The 16,902-nt window shown below is 46.6% G+C and overlaps 1 protein-coding gene across 8 annotated transcripts in view; it reads left to right on the top strand.

Annotated features, from left to right (window-relative positions):
* The window catches only part of PRDM2 (PR/SET domain 2), a 117,652-nt gene that overhangs the window by 66,126 nt on the left and 34,624 nt on the right, over positions 1-16,902 (top strand). For 5 of the 8 annotated variants that reach the window (XM_078073780.1, XM_036094271.2, XM_036094272.2 and 2 more), the window contains 2 exons: positions 6,418-6,528; positions 12,492-16,884. In XM_078073780.1, coding sequence (XP_077929906.1) covers positions 6,418-6,528; positions 12,492-16,884 — 4,504 coding nt within the window. Of the gene's footprint in view, positions 1-3,856; positions 3,916-3,961; positions 4,023-6,417; positions 6,529-12,491; positions 16,885-16,902 lie in introns of those variants that run through there. The other 3 variants (XM_078073781.1, XM_078073782.1, XM_078073779.1) reach the window with 3 other exon arrangements.

Genomic DNA, 16,902 nt, shown 5'->3' with positions numbered 1-16,902 from the left:
ATTGTTTCTGTTGGAAGCAAAGCCTAGAGTCCTGTTTTAATACTATGAGCAACTTAAAACCAGAGAGTTTTATTTTTATAATTTGTCTCCAGGATTACAGACAGCTCTCTTGGCTAGTCTGACTACAGAAAAGGGTTGAAGTTGTGCCCAAGCTGCTTAACAGAATTTTTTTTACTGTCAGGTACATTTTCAAGTTATTTTAAGTATAAAATAAATGTATAGGAAATGTATAGCATATTACTTTCATGAAAACCAGTTGCTGCACGGCCTCTTGCTGCTTCAAAATGTTCTCTCCCAAACACTGCGGAGAGGCGGGGCTAGACTGAGTGGCTCGTCTTCCCCCAGTGTCACCTTGGGCAGCCGTAACGGCCACTCTGACCATCTGATGGACACACCCCGTCCCATGTGCAGCTGGGCTGACCTTTGCCGGAGCCTTTCTGGCCATGGTTTTGGAGGCTCTGCTCTCACCTCGGTCCTGCTGCCCAGTTCCCGCTCGCCCTGACTGTGACTGCTGCTGACTTTACCGAGTCATTATCTTCCGGTTTTCTTTTCTAAGCATACATTAAAATTTTTGAAATGGACTGTTAATTCCTTGTGGAAAACTTATTTTCATATATGTTTCCAGCTTCTTTCCTCCATCAGCACCAACTGCAGAATGTTAACCACCCCCAGATAGAAAACTGCTGGCGGTCTGACTCTGCTCCCTTTACCAGCTCCCACAGAACATCTCGGTCATCATTCTTCCAGCCCACGACTTGACTGTCATCCACTGATGCCCCTTTCTCACTACCTGGTCTGTTAGAGATTGTGCGTGCGCGTGCGCGTGTCTTTTAATCCTATGAAGAGGTCATTTAACAAGAACTTTATGCTTTTTAACATTTTTTAATTTATTTTTTAATTTTTTTAAGTCGGCTTCACGCCCAGCATGGGGCTTGAACTCACAGCCCTGAGATGAGAGTCATGTGCCCTACCGACTGAGCCAGCCAGGTGCCCCTGAACTTTGTGCTTTTCCCCCAGCCAAGCCTTTCACCTTGCCTGTGAACTCGGACTTGCCTCTGAAGCTGGTGTTCTGAGAGCTGCTGTCACGGCCATGCCAGCCTGCTGTCCTTGCCTTTCACAACTTTGAAAAGCTCTGTTATTGACTTTATGTTTTTATGATAAATTTCTCAAACTTGCCTGCAATGCAGATGGCACCGTTAATTATCTTTTTTAAGGGTGAAAGAATTAGGGCCCAGAAAGTGTCACTCACAGCAAGGCCTCTAGAACACAGTGGACAGAATAGTGAATTGGATGGGAATAAAAGTCCCAGTTTTGCTACCAACTTGCTGTGAGATTTTAGACAACTCCTATAATGAGATAAAGCTTCAAGAGGCGTGTTTGTGGAGTTTGGGGAGCAGATAGGACCACCTTTGAGGCTCTTTCTGCTTCAAATCCTAGGTTCTTCTCTCTTCCCTTTTAACATAGCCCATTATTCCCGTGTCGCGTGTCTGTTCTGTTCTCTTAAGATGTGTGCCCTCGGCTTAGCCTTTCTTCAACCTTGTACGAAAGCCTCCAGTCTTTAGATTTCCTATGAGGGACCCTCTCAGCTGAGGGCAGGGAGGAGAGGAAGATCCTGCGAAAGAATGGTCACAAAAGGAGGAGATGGTAGATGGTGGTGTCACAAGGCTGGGGAGAGGAATCTTAGGAATGAATGTCAGACCTATGAAACTGTCAGACACGGAGGGAAAACCTGGGGCAAATGAAGCCTAAAGAAATGTGGGGTTTCGTAGTCATGAGATCAGAGGTAACCTTGCAAAGTCGTGCTCCACTGGAAGGGGAGTAGATGGAGGCGCAGTTGCCAAGATGAAGGGCTCAGCGAGAGGCGAGGCACTGGAGGGGGCAGGCACAGCCCGTCCTTTGCGGGGAAGTCCTTCCGGGGGGTCCTTCAGGGGTTCCTTCGGGGGAGTCTGTGGAGGCTCCTGTTCAGGGCAGCTCATGTTCTTGATGACCTTTCATGGTAAGAGCTCAGAGATGGGGTCTCACCTGGTGTGGAATCAACTGTGTATCTGAGTAAGGTGGTGAACTCCCTACGCAAAGATCAGGTAGACCTGCTTCTGTGCGCCAGTACTGAGTTCTGATTTTTATACCTAGGAGTTGGGTAGCTCAGTGAGGAGGCAGCGCACGTAGAGTTACATAGGGTTCTAAATTTAATTCACTTAAATCACGAAATGCGGGAGCCTTCACTGTTGTGATGAATTTTTAATGTAACTTGAGCACGCCTTCTAGAATTTTGTGTTTTCTCTGAAGCCTGCACATTTTTTTTTAAATTTTTTTATTGTTATGTTAATCCCCATACATTACATCATTAGTTTTAGATATAGTGTTCCATGATTCATTGTTTGTGCATAACACCCAGTGCTCCATGCAGAACGTGCCCTCCTCAATACCCATCACCAGGCTAACCCATCCTCCCACCCCCCTCCCCTCTAGAACCCTCAGTTTGTTTTTCAGAGTCCATCGTCTCTCATGGTTCTTCTCCCCCTCCGATTTCCCCCCCTTCATTCTTCCCCTCCTGCTACATTCTTCTTCTTCTTTTTTTCTTTCTTAACATATATTGCATTATTTGTTTCAGAGGTACAGATCTGAGATTCAACAGTTGAAGCCTGCACATTTTTAAGCGAAACATTATTCTCTAGAATTTGCTAGTGTTTGACCAGTTTTAGTAGATAGTAGAACACAGTCCAGACCTAGGTTAAATTATTTATGTGATGCTTCAGGCAATTTTGATTTTGCACCTTGCATCCCAGGCACCAGAGGTATAATGCTAGACATTATCTATAAAGAGTAGCCGTTATGACTGCTGGACTTCTCTATAATGGTAGCTATTTCACTAGAAAACCCAGTTTTATTGGTACTATTTAATGGTGAATCATATTTGCTTAGATTGAGGTTCTGTGTCTCAATTGACTGATTAGTGTTGACTGATAAGTGTTTCTGGCATCAGATAACATTGAAATGGAAAAAAAAAATTTGCACTCTAATTTGATTCTTGTTCCTTCCCTGTAAATGCAGTGGACGTCTCTACCACTTTTCTTTCATTTGCCCTTGAAACCAAGTGAGACAACGCATAGAAAGTGTTTTGTAAGGGCGCCTGGGTGGCTCAGTCTCTTGAGTTTCCGACTGTTGGTTTTGGCTCAGGTCACGATCTCAGGGTTGTGGGATTGAGCCTTGAGTGGGGCCCCACGCTCAGCAGGGAGTCCGCTTGGGATTCTCTCCCTCTCCCTCCACTCCTGCCCTGCTCATGCGCATGCGCTCTCTCTCATAAATAAAATCTTTTAAAAACAGAAATTGCATTGTACAGAATATGGTATTTTTACTGTGTCATTACTGGTCTTAAGAAATGTAGCAGCAAGAACACCTTTAGCATCATCATCCTTGCAGGTTCATTCTGGCTCTAGAGCTAATTTAGTTGCGTGACCTTGGGCAGATGACTTCACGTCTCTGGTCCTTGGGTATCTGTAAGATGAGAGGCGTGGATGGGGACGTCGGGGTCTTCCGGCAGAAAGTGGTAAGAGCATCTGTTTTGCAGCGCGGGCGTGGCACGGGCCTGAGAGTAAGTATACCGAGTGGGTCCTCCTGTCAGCGGCTCAGAACACAGTTAAAGATTAATTTTTCTAATTTTTATTTTTGTGTGTGTGAGAACCTTGGTGCAGTAGGTAACTGCTCTTTTCCTTCTGTTTCATTCAGTTTTCTTCATAACTGTGTGTGTATTTCTTTTCCTTACATACATGAAGTTTGTCCTGTCTTCCATTATGTTCTTTGTTGGCGTTTCCATTTCACTTTCCTTGTGTTTCATTCCTGTATCTTTCTTGTTTAGACCAAGTGGAGCACGCAGCTGGCAGTAGCTTCTATGTAGGACCCTTCAGGCACCTGATGGTAAGTGCACACGTGTACTTACCAGGCTCCCAGCGGGCTCTGCCGGCCGGACCCATTCCCGAGGCCCCTCCTGCCTCACAGACGCGGACAAGTCCCCACGCCCCTTTGTAAGAGTCCTTAGAGGTTGTTTTGGTTATAGGCTTGTTTTTGTCTTCTCTTTTAGTTTGATTACAAATAGAACAGAAACCAAGTATCAGGAAAAGAAATTTACTTATTTACAGAAATGTAGCAGGTTCCCCCACCTGTTATTCTGTTACCGCAGTATTTGGCTTTGTGAGTGACACCAAGCATGCCTAAGTGTGAGTCGGGACACCCGGGCCCTAATTTCTGTTCTCTCGAAGACTGATTATGAGTCCTGCTGGGGCCTTGGCCTTCATTTTTCTCTCAAAATAGCAGGTAGGACAGGTGGTTTCCATAGCCCCTTTATCTCTAGTCTACGGTCCTAATGGAAAGTAACTCAAGTGTTAGATGGTTCTGATTAAGATTGTGAGGATCATTTCATGTGTCTGGTAATCTCAGTCTCATGAATGAATGATAATTAGATCCATGATAGACTCATTTCCACGATAAACTAAGTCTGTTAGTGTTCACCAAAGTTACTTGGGAATACATTTAATTGTTCTTTAATTTTTACAAGTGGTTTATTAGTGGGATTCAAAAACTTTTAAAATTCTTAAATATATAGACTGCAGAGCCCCATTATATCTTTCGTGACCTGTATTGTATTGGTTCAGCCCAGTGATTCTTAACCTGGGGAGGCCTCTCATCTCCACCCCGGACATTCGGCCGTGTCTGGAGACTTTGGCTTGTCACAGTTAAAAGTGGAGGTGCTACTGGCATCTAGTGGGTGGAGGTCAGGGATGCTGCTGAACGTCCTCCAGCGCATCGGACAGGCCCACAACAGAGGAAATCATTTGCGGGACGCCCAGGCAGCCTGTGGCCCTCTCAGTAGGATGCACGTGTCCCTACTTCAAGTGGTTTCTCTTCATAGGGAATCAAGGTTTCCTGGCCTTGTTTTTTAAAGAGGGCACCTGGAGGTGGGGGGGAGGGGGTTGTGCACTTCTCACCGATTAGGCAGAAAGCGTCAAAGCATCTTTTTTTTTTTTTTTCCACGGACCGAAGACTTAGGAATTTAAAATAGTATTTTAGAATTTGCCTAAGACTGACAAATGGCCGATTATTGAGTATTTTGTACTTCCCCCCCCCTTGTTTCATCTCTTAATTATTTGCCAAAATCTGGTGGTGCTTTTTTTAGGATTAGTATTTGCTTCATATGATAATTGATGTTTCCATTTTTAACTGTGATGAACCTCTCAATGTTACTTGTGTGTGTCGCACCTCATTTTCATGTGTTGTCTCTATTTTCGTTACTGATGTTCCTCTGTAGTGGTGCTCTGTTACAGAGAATACCGTTTTCCAGGAGCACTGGGTGGTTTCTAGTTTGTCAAGAGGCTTGTTCTGAAAGAGAAAGGGCGGCTCTGTGAGGCGTGCTGGGGAGAGCATTGCAGGAGGAGAAGAAAGAAGTGTTCGGGGAGGTTGAGGAGGGAACCTGCTCTGAATCTGAAAACTGAACAAGAGCTACCAGGAAAAAGAAACTTGGAATTAAAAAAAAATAGAAAAGAAGGGCCACAAATTCTGGTTAAATCCCAAAGAGACTCAGCTTCCAAACCTTCAGTATTAGTACATAGAAAAGAAGGGCCACAAATTCTGGTTAAATCCCAAAGAGACTCAGCTTCCAAACCTTCAGTATTAGTACTTTTCTAGAGAATGGCTTATCCATATTGAATATCTTGGTGACCTGAGCTTATTGTTCCAGCTTGTCAGAGACGCATTGCATTTTAGTCTTACCTTCTAAACTGTGGGATTGGTTGGAATGCAGTTAGTGTTTCCTGAATTCCATTCTTCCAGTTGTTAATGAAATCCTGAATTGTACTGGACCTGGAATCGAGTCCCTGGGGACCCTCAGAATTCATGCCGGCTTGACAGTGAATTATTCGTAATTACTCTGCATTTGATATTTGAGCCACTGCGCATATGCATCCTTTGCAATTCAGCGGAGCCTGCTTCTGGTGTTTTGCTTTGACAGTTGTGGATAAGCGTGTCTTAACTAAAAGGGACCCAAGTTATACCGTCTTTTTTTCCCCAGTGTGCTTCTTAACAAACAATCAGACTTTGCCAGTCCTTATTACTTGTGTGGTATTGAAACTCGGTGTTAGTTGTCTCTCTCATTTTCCTCTGACATCAGTATTTTTAACTTTTCTAGAATAGATGAGCTGTTAGTTTGATAGGGGAACTAATGCCCAAGAATACAGGGTTTATGGGTTTCTTTTTTTTCTCTAACATGACTTAAAAGTATTCTTATTCATTGTCTGTTCCTTTTTTAACTGATAGGATAATTGCCTAGAAATCTACAGTTTGCTGTCATTGGATTAGTAATTGTCTTTTTCAAGAATTCAGGGTAATAGTGAGTGAGTAAGTAAATAAATACATGTTGTGTTTTAGGGAAGAAAAAATCCCAGGAAAGTAAAAACAAAGCAAACAAAACCGAAGACCTACAGCTGAAGACAAGCGAGCCAGATTCTGCTTCTGCAAATATGAGAGATTCTGCGGAAGGTAAGCTTGGAAGTTGGACTTGTATGATTTGGGTATGTATCGCCAGTTACTGTAAATCTCCTTGGGATGCCCTTTTGAGGCTTCACCCAAAAACTGGAAAGGGTTAACAGCAAATGGCTACCTGAATTTAATACGGTGAACTGAGCCTTCCACATCTCACCTCCCCTTAAAAATATTATTAAAGACGTTCTTTGTTAAAAATGGAATTATTCCCTGGTTAAAATGAAATGAAACATACTATGTGATTATATTTATAAATACTTTATAAAGTTCAGAACCATCAAAACAAATCTCTGGTGATAGAAGTCAGACTGGCAGGGACTTGAGAAGGCTTCTCGGACACTGGCACTAGTCCGTCACTGAGCAGTGTCGGGGTGCAGCAGTGTGTTTACTCTGTAAATGTTTTATCCAGCTATGTACTTACGATTTATGTACTTACCATTGTTATGTTTTGCACTTCAGTTAAAAATTTACTTGAAATATCAAACACCTTTGATTTTATATACCAGCATGAAAAGTGTGCAGAGTGAAGAGTTCTTTTTTTTTTTTTTTTTTTTAAGATTTTATTTATTTGAGGGCGCCTGGGTGGCTCAGTTGGTTAGGCGACTGCCTTCGGCTCAGGTCATGATCCTGGAGTCCCTGGATCGAGTCCCGCATCGGGCTCCCTGCTCGGCAGGGAGTCTGCTTCTCCCTCTGACCCTCCCCCCTCTCATGTACTCACTCTCTCTCATTCTCTCTCTCTCAAATAAAAATAAATAAAATCTTTAAAAAAAAAAAAAAAATTTACTTGAAATATCAAACACCTTTGATTTTATATACCAGCATGAAAAGTGTGCAGAGTGAAGAGTTCTTTTTTTTTTTTTTTTTTTTAAGATTTTATTTATTTGAGGGCGCCTGGGTGGCTCAGTTGGTTAAGCGACTGCCTTCGGCTCAGGTCGTGATCCTGGAGTCCCGGGATCGAGTCCCGCATCGGGCTCCCTGCTCGGCAGGGAGTCTGCTTCTCCCTCTGACCCTCCTCCCTCTCATGCTCTCTGTCTCTCATTGTCTCTCTCGCAAATAAATAAAATCTTAAAAAAAAAAAGATTTTATTTATTTGAGAGAGAGAGAGGGAGCACGAGCAGGGGCAGAGGGAGAAGCAGACTCCCCGCTGAGCAGGGAACCCACCGTGGGGCTGGATCTTAGAACCCTGGGATCGTGCCCCTTGTATTTTGTTAGAAATTAAATTTCTATTTTATTTCCTCGTGTTTCTCCACTCCAGATTTTCTTCTTTATCATCCCTTCTAAGGCTTGATATTCTAGGCCCTCTATGATATGAGAATTTAGAGAGAGGCATGGATTGAAAGTTCATCAGAAAGGCAGATTGCTCTGTGCTCCTTGTAGCTGAACGACCATATTGAGACCATTGATAATAGAAACGAGGGAGGCGTGTATTAATTCGTTATGTGGCAAATATATGCAGAGACTGGAGCTTTCTAAGAATTGTTTGTAGTGACCTAAACAGGCAGATTTCAAAATATAGGCTTGTGACTCTTTCAAGAAACATTTGTAGAGAAAAAAAAAAAAAACCCAACAGAATATTTTGGATGCCTTTTAAAAAGGGCGAAAGATTGATGTGATCTGAATGTATTTGGATGCCTTTTATAAACCACTTTATTAGCACTGTTTGCAGTGATGACATTCATAAAGGATTATAATTTCCTGTGGCATTTTGTGAATCAAGAACGGACAGGTTGATTTCCTAGAGCCTTATAAAACTAAGTTTTGTGTGCTGATACCAGATTTGCTGATTAAGACTTCTGTTTGAACAACAGCACAAATACTGAAGAACCTCAGTGCCTTTAGTGGCAGAATTAAAGAAGAAAATCTAACAGCCCTGTCTCTCCCCTTCAGTAATTGAAGTCAAGTTATTTATTCCTGATATAACATTAGGTCCTAGGAAGAAAAGTACCTAGTATTTATCTGTTTGTGGAGTAGCTGATCAAAGTGTGATTGGTTCCTTACAGGCTAGTTGTCAGCTTCTCCTGAGTGTTCGGCATTGTCCTCAGCAAGTGGTCTGTGTACTGAGCAAAACAGTCCAGACTTTTCCTTGTGTTCCCCAAACCTTCCTTTATTTTTAAAACTCAACAGACCTCATCGAGTGTGTGGATACACGTTGGTGTGGACCTTACTAGTTAATTAATAGAGCTCTGAGTGTTTTGTTCCCTATTACTTTGGACAGTTTTAAGTCTGGGATTGTTTACCAATCACAGGGAAAGAAAAATTTTTTTTCCCCCACAGTAACAGAAGCCACAGATTTTGGCTAAAAATAGACTCTAAAATTTCTAAGCCTTAGAGATGTTCTTTTCATTTTCTGTTGTCTCATTTTGACTTTTTTAGCAAGCTGGGTCTTTGTTGAAAATGTATTTGGAAAGGGAGTTAGCTTCTACCACCATCAAATGACTGGTGTCCCAGTCTGTGGAGAACTCGTGGGATTAATGAAGTTTGTCTTAGGGGAGAGAAGGCTGGTCTGTTGGGGGAGAGGTAGCGGACAGACAGGTAAAAGTAAGGCCAGGGGGCTGGGACTGAGCAGGTGAGCTTGCCACGAATACCTGGTGTTTGCAGAGCAGGGAATGGTTGGCCTTTTTAGCCCGTCCTCCCCCTCCCCACATCCAGGTGGTCCCTGGGTCTGTTGACAGGTCTCTTCTCTTGACAGTCTGGCCACTCTTTTTTGTGTCCATTGCTTCCTTCCATTTCCATCTCTTAGTGTGGGCCCCACCCTCTCCCTTCTAATACCCCAGCCTTAGAATTCCTGCCTTCAGGATTGTCCTCCTCCCAATCCCGTAAGCCACATTGCAGCCAGATCTCCCAAACGGCACTCTCCTGCTTTAAAATACCTTAATGGAGCCCCACTGCCCCCAGGTAAGTCCAGACTAATTTCTAGCGTGATGCATGTTTTGATTCCTCCTGCTTGCTTTTCCTTTTCTGTCCTTGACCTTCAGGTTCAGTCTGCTCAGTCCTTCCTTCCCTGATGAACAAAGTCATTATTAGGTGTTTCTCCTGCATTCTTCCGTAGCAACCCGTACTTCCCCAAAGCATGGTCATTAATTCAGGACAGTCTTGTTGCTGCTTTCTGGTACGTGGCCCCCATTAAAGTGAAGCTCTGCCAGGATAAGGGTCTTGACAGTCCTGTTCACGTAGTACTGGCATATAGTAAATATTGGCCCAGTGAATGAAGAGCCTCTGCTTCCTTTACAGAGCCTTTCTGAATGCATGTTTCATTTTCCTAAAAGGGGCCTAATTCAGCAGGGACTCAGGTGGTACTGTAGAGAAAGCAGCGCAGTGGACCATCCCTGTGAGCATTAAATGGGCTTGTAATGGTGCCTGTCTTAGAGTCCCTTGCTGTCCCTGTGATTCTTTCCAACCCCTTCTCCACTTCTCTGCTTTCCTTGATAGCTTCACTCTAGCCTCCCTGTCTCCCTGCTCTGTCCATTTTCTTAGGAACTCCCATTAGGCATTTGTCCCCACTGCTCTGCTAAAACTGTTGTCACCACCACCACAGCTCCACCTTGATAAATTGGACGTTTAGCCCCCTGTCCTCCTCTTAGCCAACCCATGCGTAGTTCTGGACACAGCTGATCACTCCCTCCATTTGAAACTTTCTTTACTCTTCTTGGCTCTCCAGTTAACCTCACTGGCCATTCTTCTGACCTGTAAGTCCTGGAGTCATCTGGGGGACCATCTTCCCGCCTCTTTTCTGTCTGCATTCATTCTCCAGGTGGCCTCTTGCAGTCCTGTGCTCCAAATACCACTTCTGGTTTGAGGACTTGTACAGTCTGGGCTCAGCCTCTTTGTTGAACTTGAGTCCTGTAAAACAAATGACTTAATATCTTTACTCAGGTGTGTGTGTGTCCCAAAGTAACTCTTGATTCCCCCTCAACACACACACTCACCTGCGGGGGGCGGGGGGGGAGCTCAGACCTACTTTTCCCTCAGTCTTTCAGTAAATAGTATTACTACAGTTGCTGTGGAATCCTCCTTGACTCCTCCCTCTCTCCCTCTCTCTCCTGCCCACCACAGCCAGTCAGCAATCTTGTCAGCCTTTTATCTTCAAAATATATCCAGTGTCTGACCACTTACCAGCACCTCTGTACCTCCATCCTTGTCCACCTAGAGTTTTCCTTTTTTCAGTCCCTCCCCACCCCAGCCTTTCTGACTTCTTGTTGTTTTTTTGAACACATCTAACATGTTGACTCAGCTCATGCATCTGCTGTTTCCTCTGTCTGGTGGGCTTCCCTCCCCCAGATACTTGTATGACTCATTTTCTTTAGGCCTCTGCACCACTGTCATCTTAGTAGTGAGCCCCTTCCTGACCACCTGTCTGCCATCTACCTCAGGTTGGGCTCAGGTGGGTTTCTTCTGGGTATAGAGACTCAGAAGTCACTTCAGGTCTTTATTTCCTTCTTCAGATGCTCCTGAGTTCTTTTTTCTTTTTATTAAGTTTTTATTTTAATTCCAGTATAGTTAATATACAGAGTTATATTGGTTTCCAGTGTACAATGTAGTGATTCAGTAGTTCTGTACGTTACTCTGCTCATGATGGTAAGTGTACTCTTAATCCCCATCACCTGTTTCACCCATCCCCCCCCACCTCTGGTAACCACCAGTTTGTTCTCTGTAGTTAAGTCTGTTTCTTGGTTTGTCTTTTTTTCTCTTTTTTCCCCTTTGCTCATTTGTTTTGTTTCTTAAGCTCCACACGTGAGTGAGATCATACGGTGTTTGTCTTTCTTGACTGACTGACTTTGCTTAGCATTATACTCTAGCTCCATCCATGTTGTTGTTGCAAATGGTAAGATTTCATTCTTTTTTATGGCCAAATAATATTCTTGTGTATGTGTGTGTGTTTATATACCACATATTCTTTATCCATTCAACTATTGATGGACGCTTGGGCTGCTTCCACAGTTTAGCCGTTGTAAATAATGCTGCAGTAAGCATAGGGGTGCATGTATCCTTTTGAATTAGTGTTTTTGTGTTTTTTTTGGGTAAATACCCAGTAGTGCGATTACTGGATCTTAGGGTAGTTCTATTTTTGATTTTTTTTTGAGGCACCAGTTTACATTCCCACCAACAGTGCATGAGGGTTTGAGGGTTCCTTTTTCTCCACAGCTCCTGAGTTCTTAATAATTTGATTAGGCTTGGAAAATGTCCTAGCTTCTAAATACATAGTTTTGGTCAGGAAGGAGGGAAAGAATCATTCTATTCAAGACAGCCTATGAAGAACCTAACCTGGTAATGTGATTAACAGTTTTCTAGTTTCAGTTTGGAATCATGAGGAATAGAATTCACAACAAGACTCTTGATATCCAGTATTACTGGATACTGGATCCGAATCCAGTCCCGAATCCAGTATTGTATCAATATCCAATACAGGTGTTTTTTTTTTTTTTTTTAAGGTTTTATTTATTTATTTGAGAGAGAGAATGCAAGAGAGAGAACAAGCATGGGGGGAGGGGCAGAGGGAGAGGGAAAAGCAGGGAGCCCAGTGTGGGGCTCGATCCTAGAACCCTGGGATCCTGACCTGAGCCTGAGGCAGATGCTTAACTGACTGAGCCACCCGGGCGCCCCTCCAGCACAGTTTTAAGTACTACAATTTCTGTCAACACAATTGTATTTATATGTGTGTGACTGAACACAGAAGAGATTTGAAGGTCCACGTGGCCACACTGTTCACGTACGTATCCTCGTTGCGCGGCGTGTGGCCTGGTGTGTAGCAGGCGCTCTGTAAATATTTGTTGAATAAGTGAACAAAATGGATTCCTATTCAATATAGCTTTATAAATGGGAAGGTAGAGCTTTGTATTGCTGGTCACACTCTCCCACACGTATCTTCGGTGATAAGAGAAATGGCTTGCATAGTAAGAATTGATCATAAAGTGGCTAGATTTTGTCCTCAAGCCTGTGCTTCTGCTTCCTGTGCTTTCTAGGTCCCAAAGAAGAGGACGAGAAGGCGTCAGCCTGTGCAGTGGAGCAGACAGCCGTTCTTCAGGAGGCGGTCAGTCAGGATGTGCTTCCGGAGCTCGTCGTCCCCCCCGCCGCCTGTGAGCCCCGCACGGAACCAGATGAGAGGCCAGCAGCCACGAACTGTGAGGTGAATGATGTGGAGGAAGAGGAGGAAGAGGACGAGCTGGAGGAAGAGGATGAGCTGGAGGAAGATGGGGAGGAAGAAGCTGACATGCCAAATGAAAGTTCTGTGAAAGAGCCAGAAATACGATGTGATGAGAAGCTGGAAGATTTACTAGAAGAACCAAAACATGTGTCAAAAGAAACGCTTGCAGGCTCTCCGGAGGTTCCACCTGTTTCCAGAACTCCCAAAATGAAAGAAGAGGCCAATGGTGACATCTTTGAGACGTTTCTGTTTCCGTGTCAGCACTGTGAGAGGAAGTTCACGACCAAACAGGGGCTCGAGCGCCACACGCACATCCACATGTCCACAGTCAATCATGCTTTCAAGTGCAAGTACTGCGGGAAGGCATTCGGCACGCAGATCAACAGGAGGCGGCACGAGCGGCGCCACGAGGCGGGGCTGAAGCGCAAGCCTGGGCCCACGCTGCAGCCGCCCGACGACCCAGCAGACGGCAGAGCCCCTGGAGACCGCGCCGCCGCCGCCGCGGTGCATGGCTCGTCGCCCTCCGGCCTCGGGCAGGACTCTCTGCTCTCGCATTCAGAGAAGGCCCCCCTGGAAGCGGTCAGTTCTTCTGTTGTGGAGGAGAACGGGGACGTTAAAGAGCTGCATCCGTGCAAGTACTGTAAGAAGGTGTTTGGAACGCATACGAATATGAGACGGCATCAGCGTAGAGTGCACGAGCGCCATCTGCTCCCCAAGGGCGTGCGGCGGAAAGGGGGCCTCCTGGAGGAGCCGCGCCCACCCGCGGAGCAGGCCCCGCCCGCCCAGAATGTCTACGTGCCCAGCACGGAGCCAGAGGAGGACGGGGAGGCAGAGGACGTGTACATCATGGATATCTCCAGCAATATCTCGGAAAACCTAAAGTTCTATATTGATGGCAAAATTCAGACGAGCAGCAGCACGAGTAACTGTGACGTCATCGAGATGGAGTCCAGCTCGGCCGACTTGTATGGGATCAATTGTCTGCTTACTCCAGTTACGGTGGAGATCACCCAAAATGTAAAGACCACGCAGGCCGCCATAGCAGATGATCTTCCTAAAGAGCCTTCCAGCGGCACGAACAGCGAGTCCAAGAAACGGAGAACCGCGAGTCCTCCCGCGCTACCTAAAATCAAAGCGGAGACGGAGCCTGAGCCCTCGGTGCCCTCGTGTTCCTTACTGCCTCTCAGCATATCCACGTCAGAGGCAGTGTCTTTCCACAAAGAAAAAAGTGTGTACTTGTCATCGAAGCTCAAACAACTTCTTCAGACCCAGGACAAGCTAATTCCTCCTGCAGGCATTTCAGCGACCGAAATACCGAAGTTAGGGCCCGTGTGTGTGTCCGCTCCCGCGTCCATGCTCCCCGTGACCTCGAGTCGGTTTAAGCGGCGGACCAGTTCTCCTCCCAGTTCCCCACAACACAGTCCTGCCCTTCGAGACTTTGGAAAGCAAAGCGAAGGCAAAGCAGCGTGGACTGATGGAGTTCTAGGTTCCAAAAAGCCCAAATTAGAAAGTCACAGCAACTCACCCGCGTGGAGTTTATCTGGGAGAGAGGAGAGAGAAGCCGTGAGCCCGCCATGCTTTGACGAATATAAAGTATCTAAGGAGTGGGCAGCCAGTTCTACTTTTAGCAATGTGTGCAACCAGCAGCCACTGGATTTATCCAGCGGTGTCAAACAGAAGGCTGAGGGCACAGGCAAGACTCCGGTCCAGTGGGAATCTGTATTAGATCTCAGTGTGCATAAGAAGCCTTGTAGTGACTCTGAAGGCAAGGAGTTCAAAGAAAACCATCTGGTGCAGCCAGCCTGCAGTGCTGTAAAGAAAAAGAAACCAACTACCTGCATGCTGCAGAAGGTTCTTCTCAATGAGTACAATGGCCTCGACTTACCTGTAGAGAGCACTGCAGATGTGACCCGGAGCCCGAGTCCTTGTCAGTCCCTGGACCCCCAGCCAGACGCTGGCCTTGGCCCAGACTCCAGTTCATCGGCCCCTGTGGCTGAGTCCCCACCCGATGTCTCTCCTTCCTCGCCTGCCCTGCAGACCTCTTCCCTTTCTTCTGGGCAGTTGCCTCCTCTCTTGATCCCAACACACCCCTCTTCCCCCCCAGCCTGTCCTCCCGTGTTGACTGTTGCCACACCACCGCCTCCACTCCTTCCTACTGTCCCTCTTCCGGTCCCCTCTTCCGAGGCATCTCCCTGTCTGTGTCCCTCTCCGCTCTCGAATGCCACCGTGCAGTCCCCGCTTCCCATTCTCTCCCCTACAGTGTCTCCGTCACCATCTCCCATCCCTTCCGTGGAGCCGCTCACGTCTGCTGCTTCGCCCGGACCCCCGACCCTTTCCTCGTCTTCTTCGTCGTCGTCTTCCTCGTCTTCTTCCTTCTCCTCTTCGTCTTCCTCCTCTTCCCCCTCGCCGCCACCGCTCTCAGCAGTCTCCTCTGTTGTTTCCTCTGGGGATAATCTGGAAGCTTCTCTGCCCATGATAACTTTCAAGCAGGAGGAACTAGAGGGTGATGATCTGAAACCCAGGGAAGAACTCCAGTCTGCAGTTGAACAGGAGATTGTTCAGGAAACATTCAACAAAAACTTCGTCTGCAATGTCTGTGAATCACCTTTTCTTTCCATTAAAGATCTAACCAAACATTTATCTGTCCATGCTGAAGAATGGCCCTTCAAATGTGAATTTTGTGTGCAGCTCTTTAAGGCTAAAACTGATCTGTCAGAACATCGCTTTTTGCTTCATGGAGTTGGGAATATCTTTGTGTGTTCAGTTTGTAAAAAAGAATTTGCTTTCTTGTGCAATTTGCAGCAGCACCAGCGAGATCTCCACCCAGACAAGGTGTGCACCCACCATGAGTTTGAAAGTGGCACCCTGAGGCCCCAGAACTTCACCGATCCCAGCAAGGCCCATAGAGAGCACATGCAGAGTTTGCCAGAAGATCCTTTAGAAGCGTCGAAAGAAGAAGAAGAGCTAAATGATTCCTCCGAAGAGCTTTACACAACCATAAAAATAATGGCTTCTGGCATAAAGACGAAAGACCCAGATGTCCGACTGGGCCTCAATCAGCACTACCCGAGCTTTAAACCGCCCCCATTTCAGTACCATCACCGAAACCCCATGGGCATCGGCGTGACGGCCACAAATTTCACGACACACAACATCCCACAGACGTTCACCACTGCCATTCGCTGCACAAAGTGCGGGAAGGGTGTCGACAACATGCCGGAGTTACACAAACACATCCTGGCGTGTGCTTCTGCCAGCGACAAGAAGCGGTACACGCCTAAGAAGAACCCAGTGCCCTTGAGACAGACCGTGCAGCCCAAAAACGGTGTGGTGGTTCTGGAGAACTCCGGGAAGAGCGCCTTCAGACGCATGGGACAGCCCAAAAGACTGAACTTCAGCGTCGAGCTCAGCAAGATGTCCTCGAACAAGCTCAAACTAAACGCACTGAAGAAAAAAAACCAGCTTGTGCAGAAAGCAATCCTTCAGAAGAACAAATCTGCGAAGCAGAAGGCCGACTTGAACGCCGCCTGTGAGCCGGCCTCACACGTCTGCCCGCACTGCCGCAGGGAGTTCACGTACGTCGGGAGCCTCAACAAGCACGCCGCCTTCAGCTGTCCCAAAAAACCGCGCTCTCCTGCCAGAAAAAACGTTGCCCACTCCTCCAAGAAAGGCGGGCACGCTTCCCCTGCAGGGAGCGACAAAAACAGCAGCGGCCACCGGCGGCGCACGGCGGACGCGGAGATCAAGATGCAAAGCATGCAGGCTCCTCTGGGCAAGACCAGAGCGCGCAGCTCGGGCCCCGCTCCCGTGCCGCTGCCCTCCTCGTCCTTCAGGTCCAAGCAGAATGTCAAATTCGCGGCTTCGGTCAAGGCCAAAAAGCCAAGCTCCTCCTTAAGGAACTCGAGCCCAATGAGAATGGCGAGAATAACTCACGTCGAGGGGAAAAAGCCCAAAGCGGTGGCCAAGAACCATTCTGCCCAGCTCGCCAGCAAGACGCCCCGGGGCCTGCACGTGCGGGTGCAGAAGAGCAAGGCCGTCCTGCAGAGCAAAGCCGCTTTGGCCAGTAAGAAAAGAACAGAGCGGTTCAATGTAAAGTCTCGAGAACGGAGCGGGGGGCCGGTCACCCGAAGCCTCCAGCTGGCGGCCGCTGCCGACCCGGGGGACGGCAGGAGGGAGGACAGCGGTGGCAAGCAGGAGCTGAAGGACTTCAGGTAAGCCGAGTCTTCCAG

This window comes from Halichoerus grypus, chromosome 5 (assembly GCF_964656455.1).
Source record: "Halichoerus grypus chromosome 5, mHalGry1.hap1.1, whole genome shotgun sequence".
Taxonomy (NCBI): Eukaryota; Metazoa; Chordata; class Mammalia; order Carnivora; family Phocidae; genus Halichoerus; species Halichoerus grypus.
Note: the sequence above shows the minus strand (reverse complement) of the source record. Positions and strands in the feature narration are given on the sequence as shown.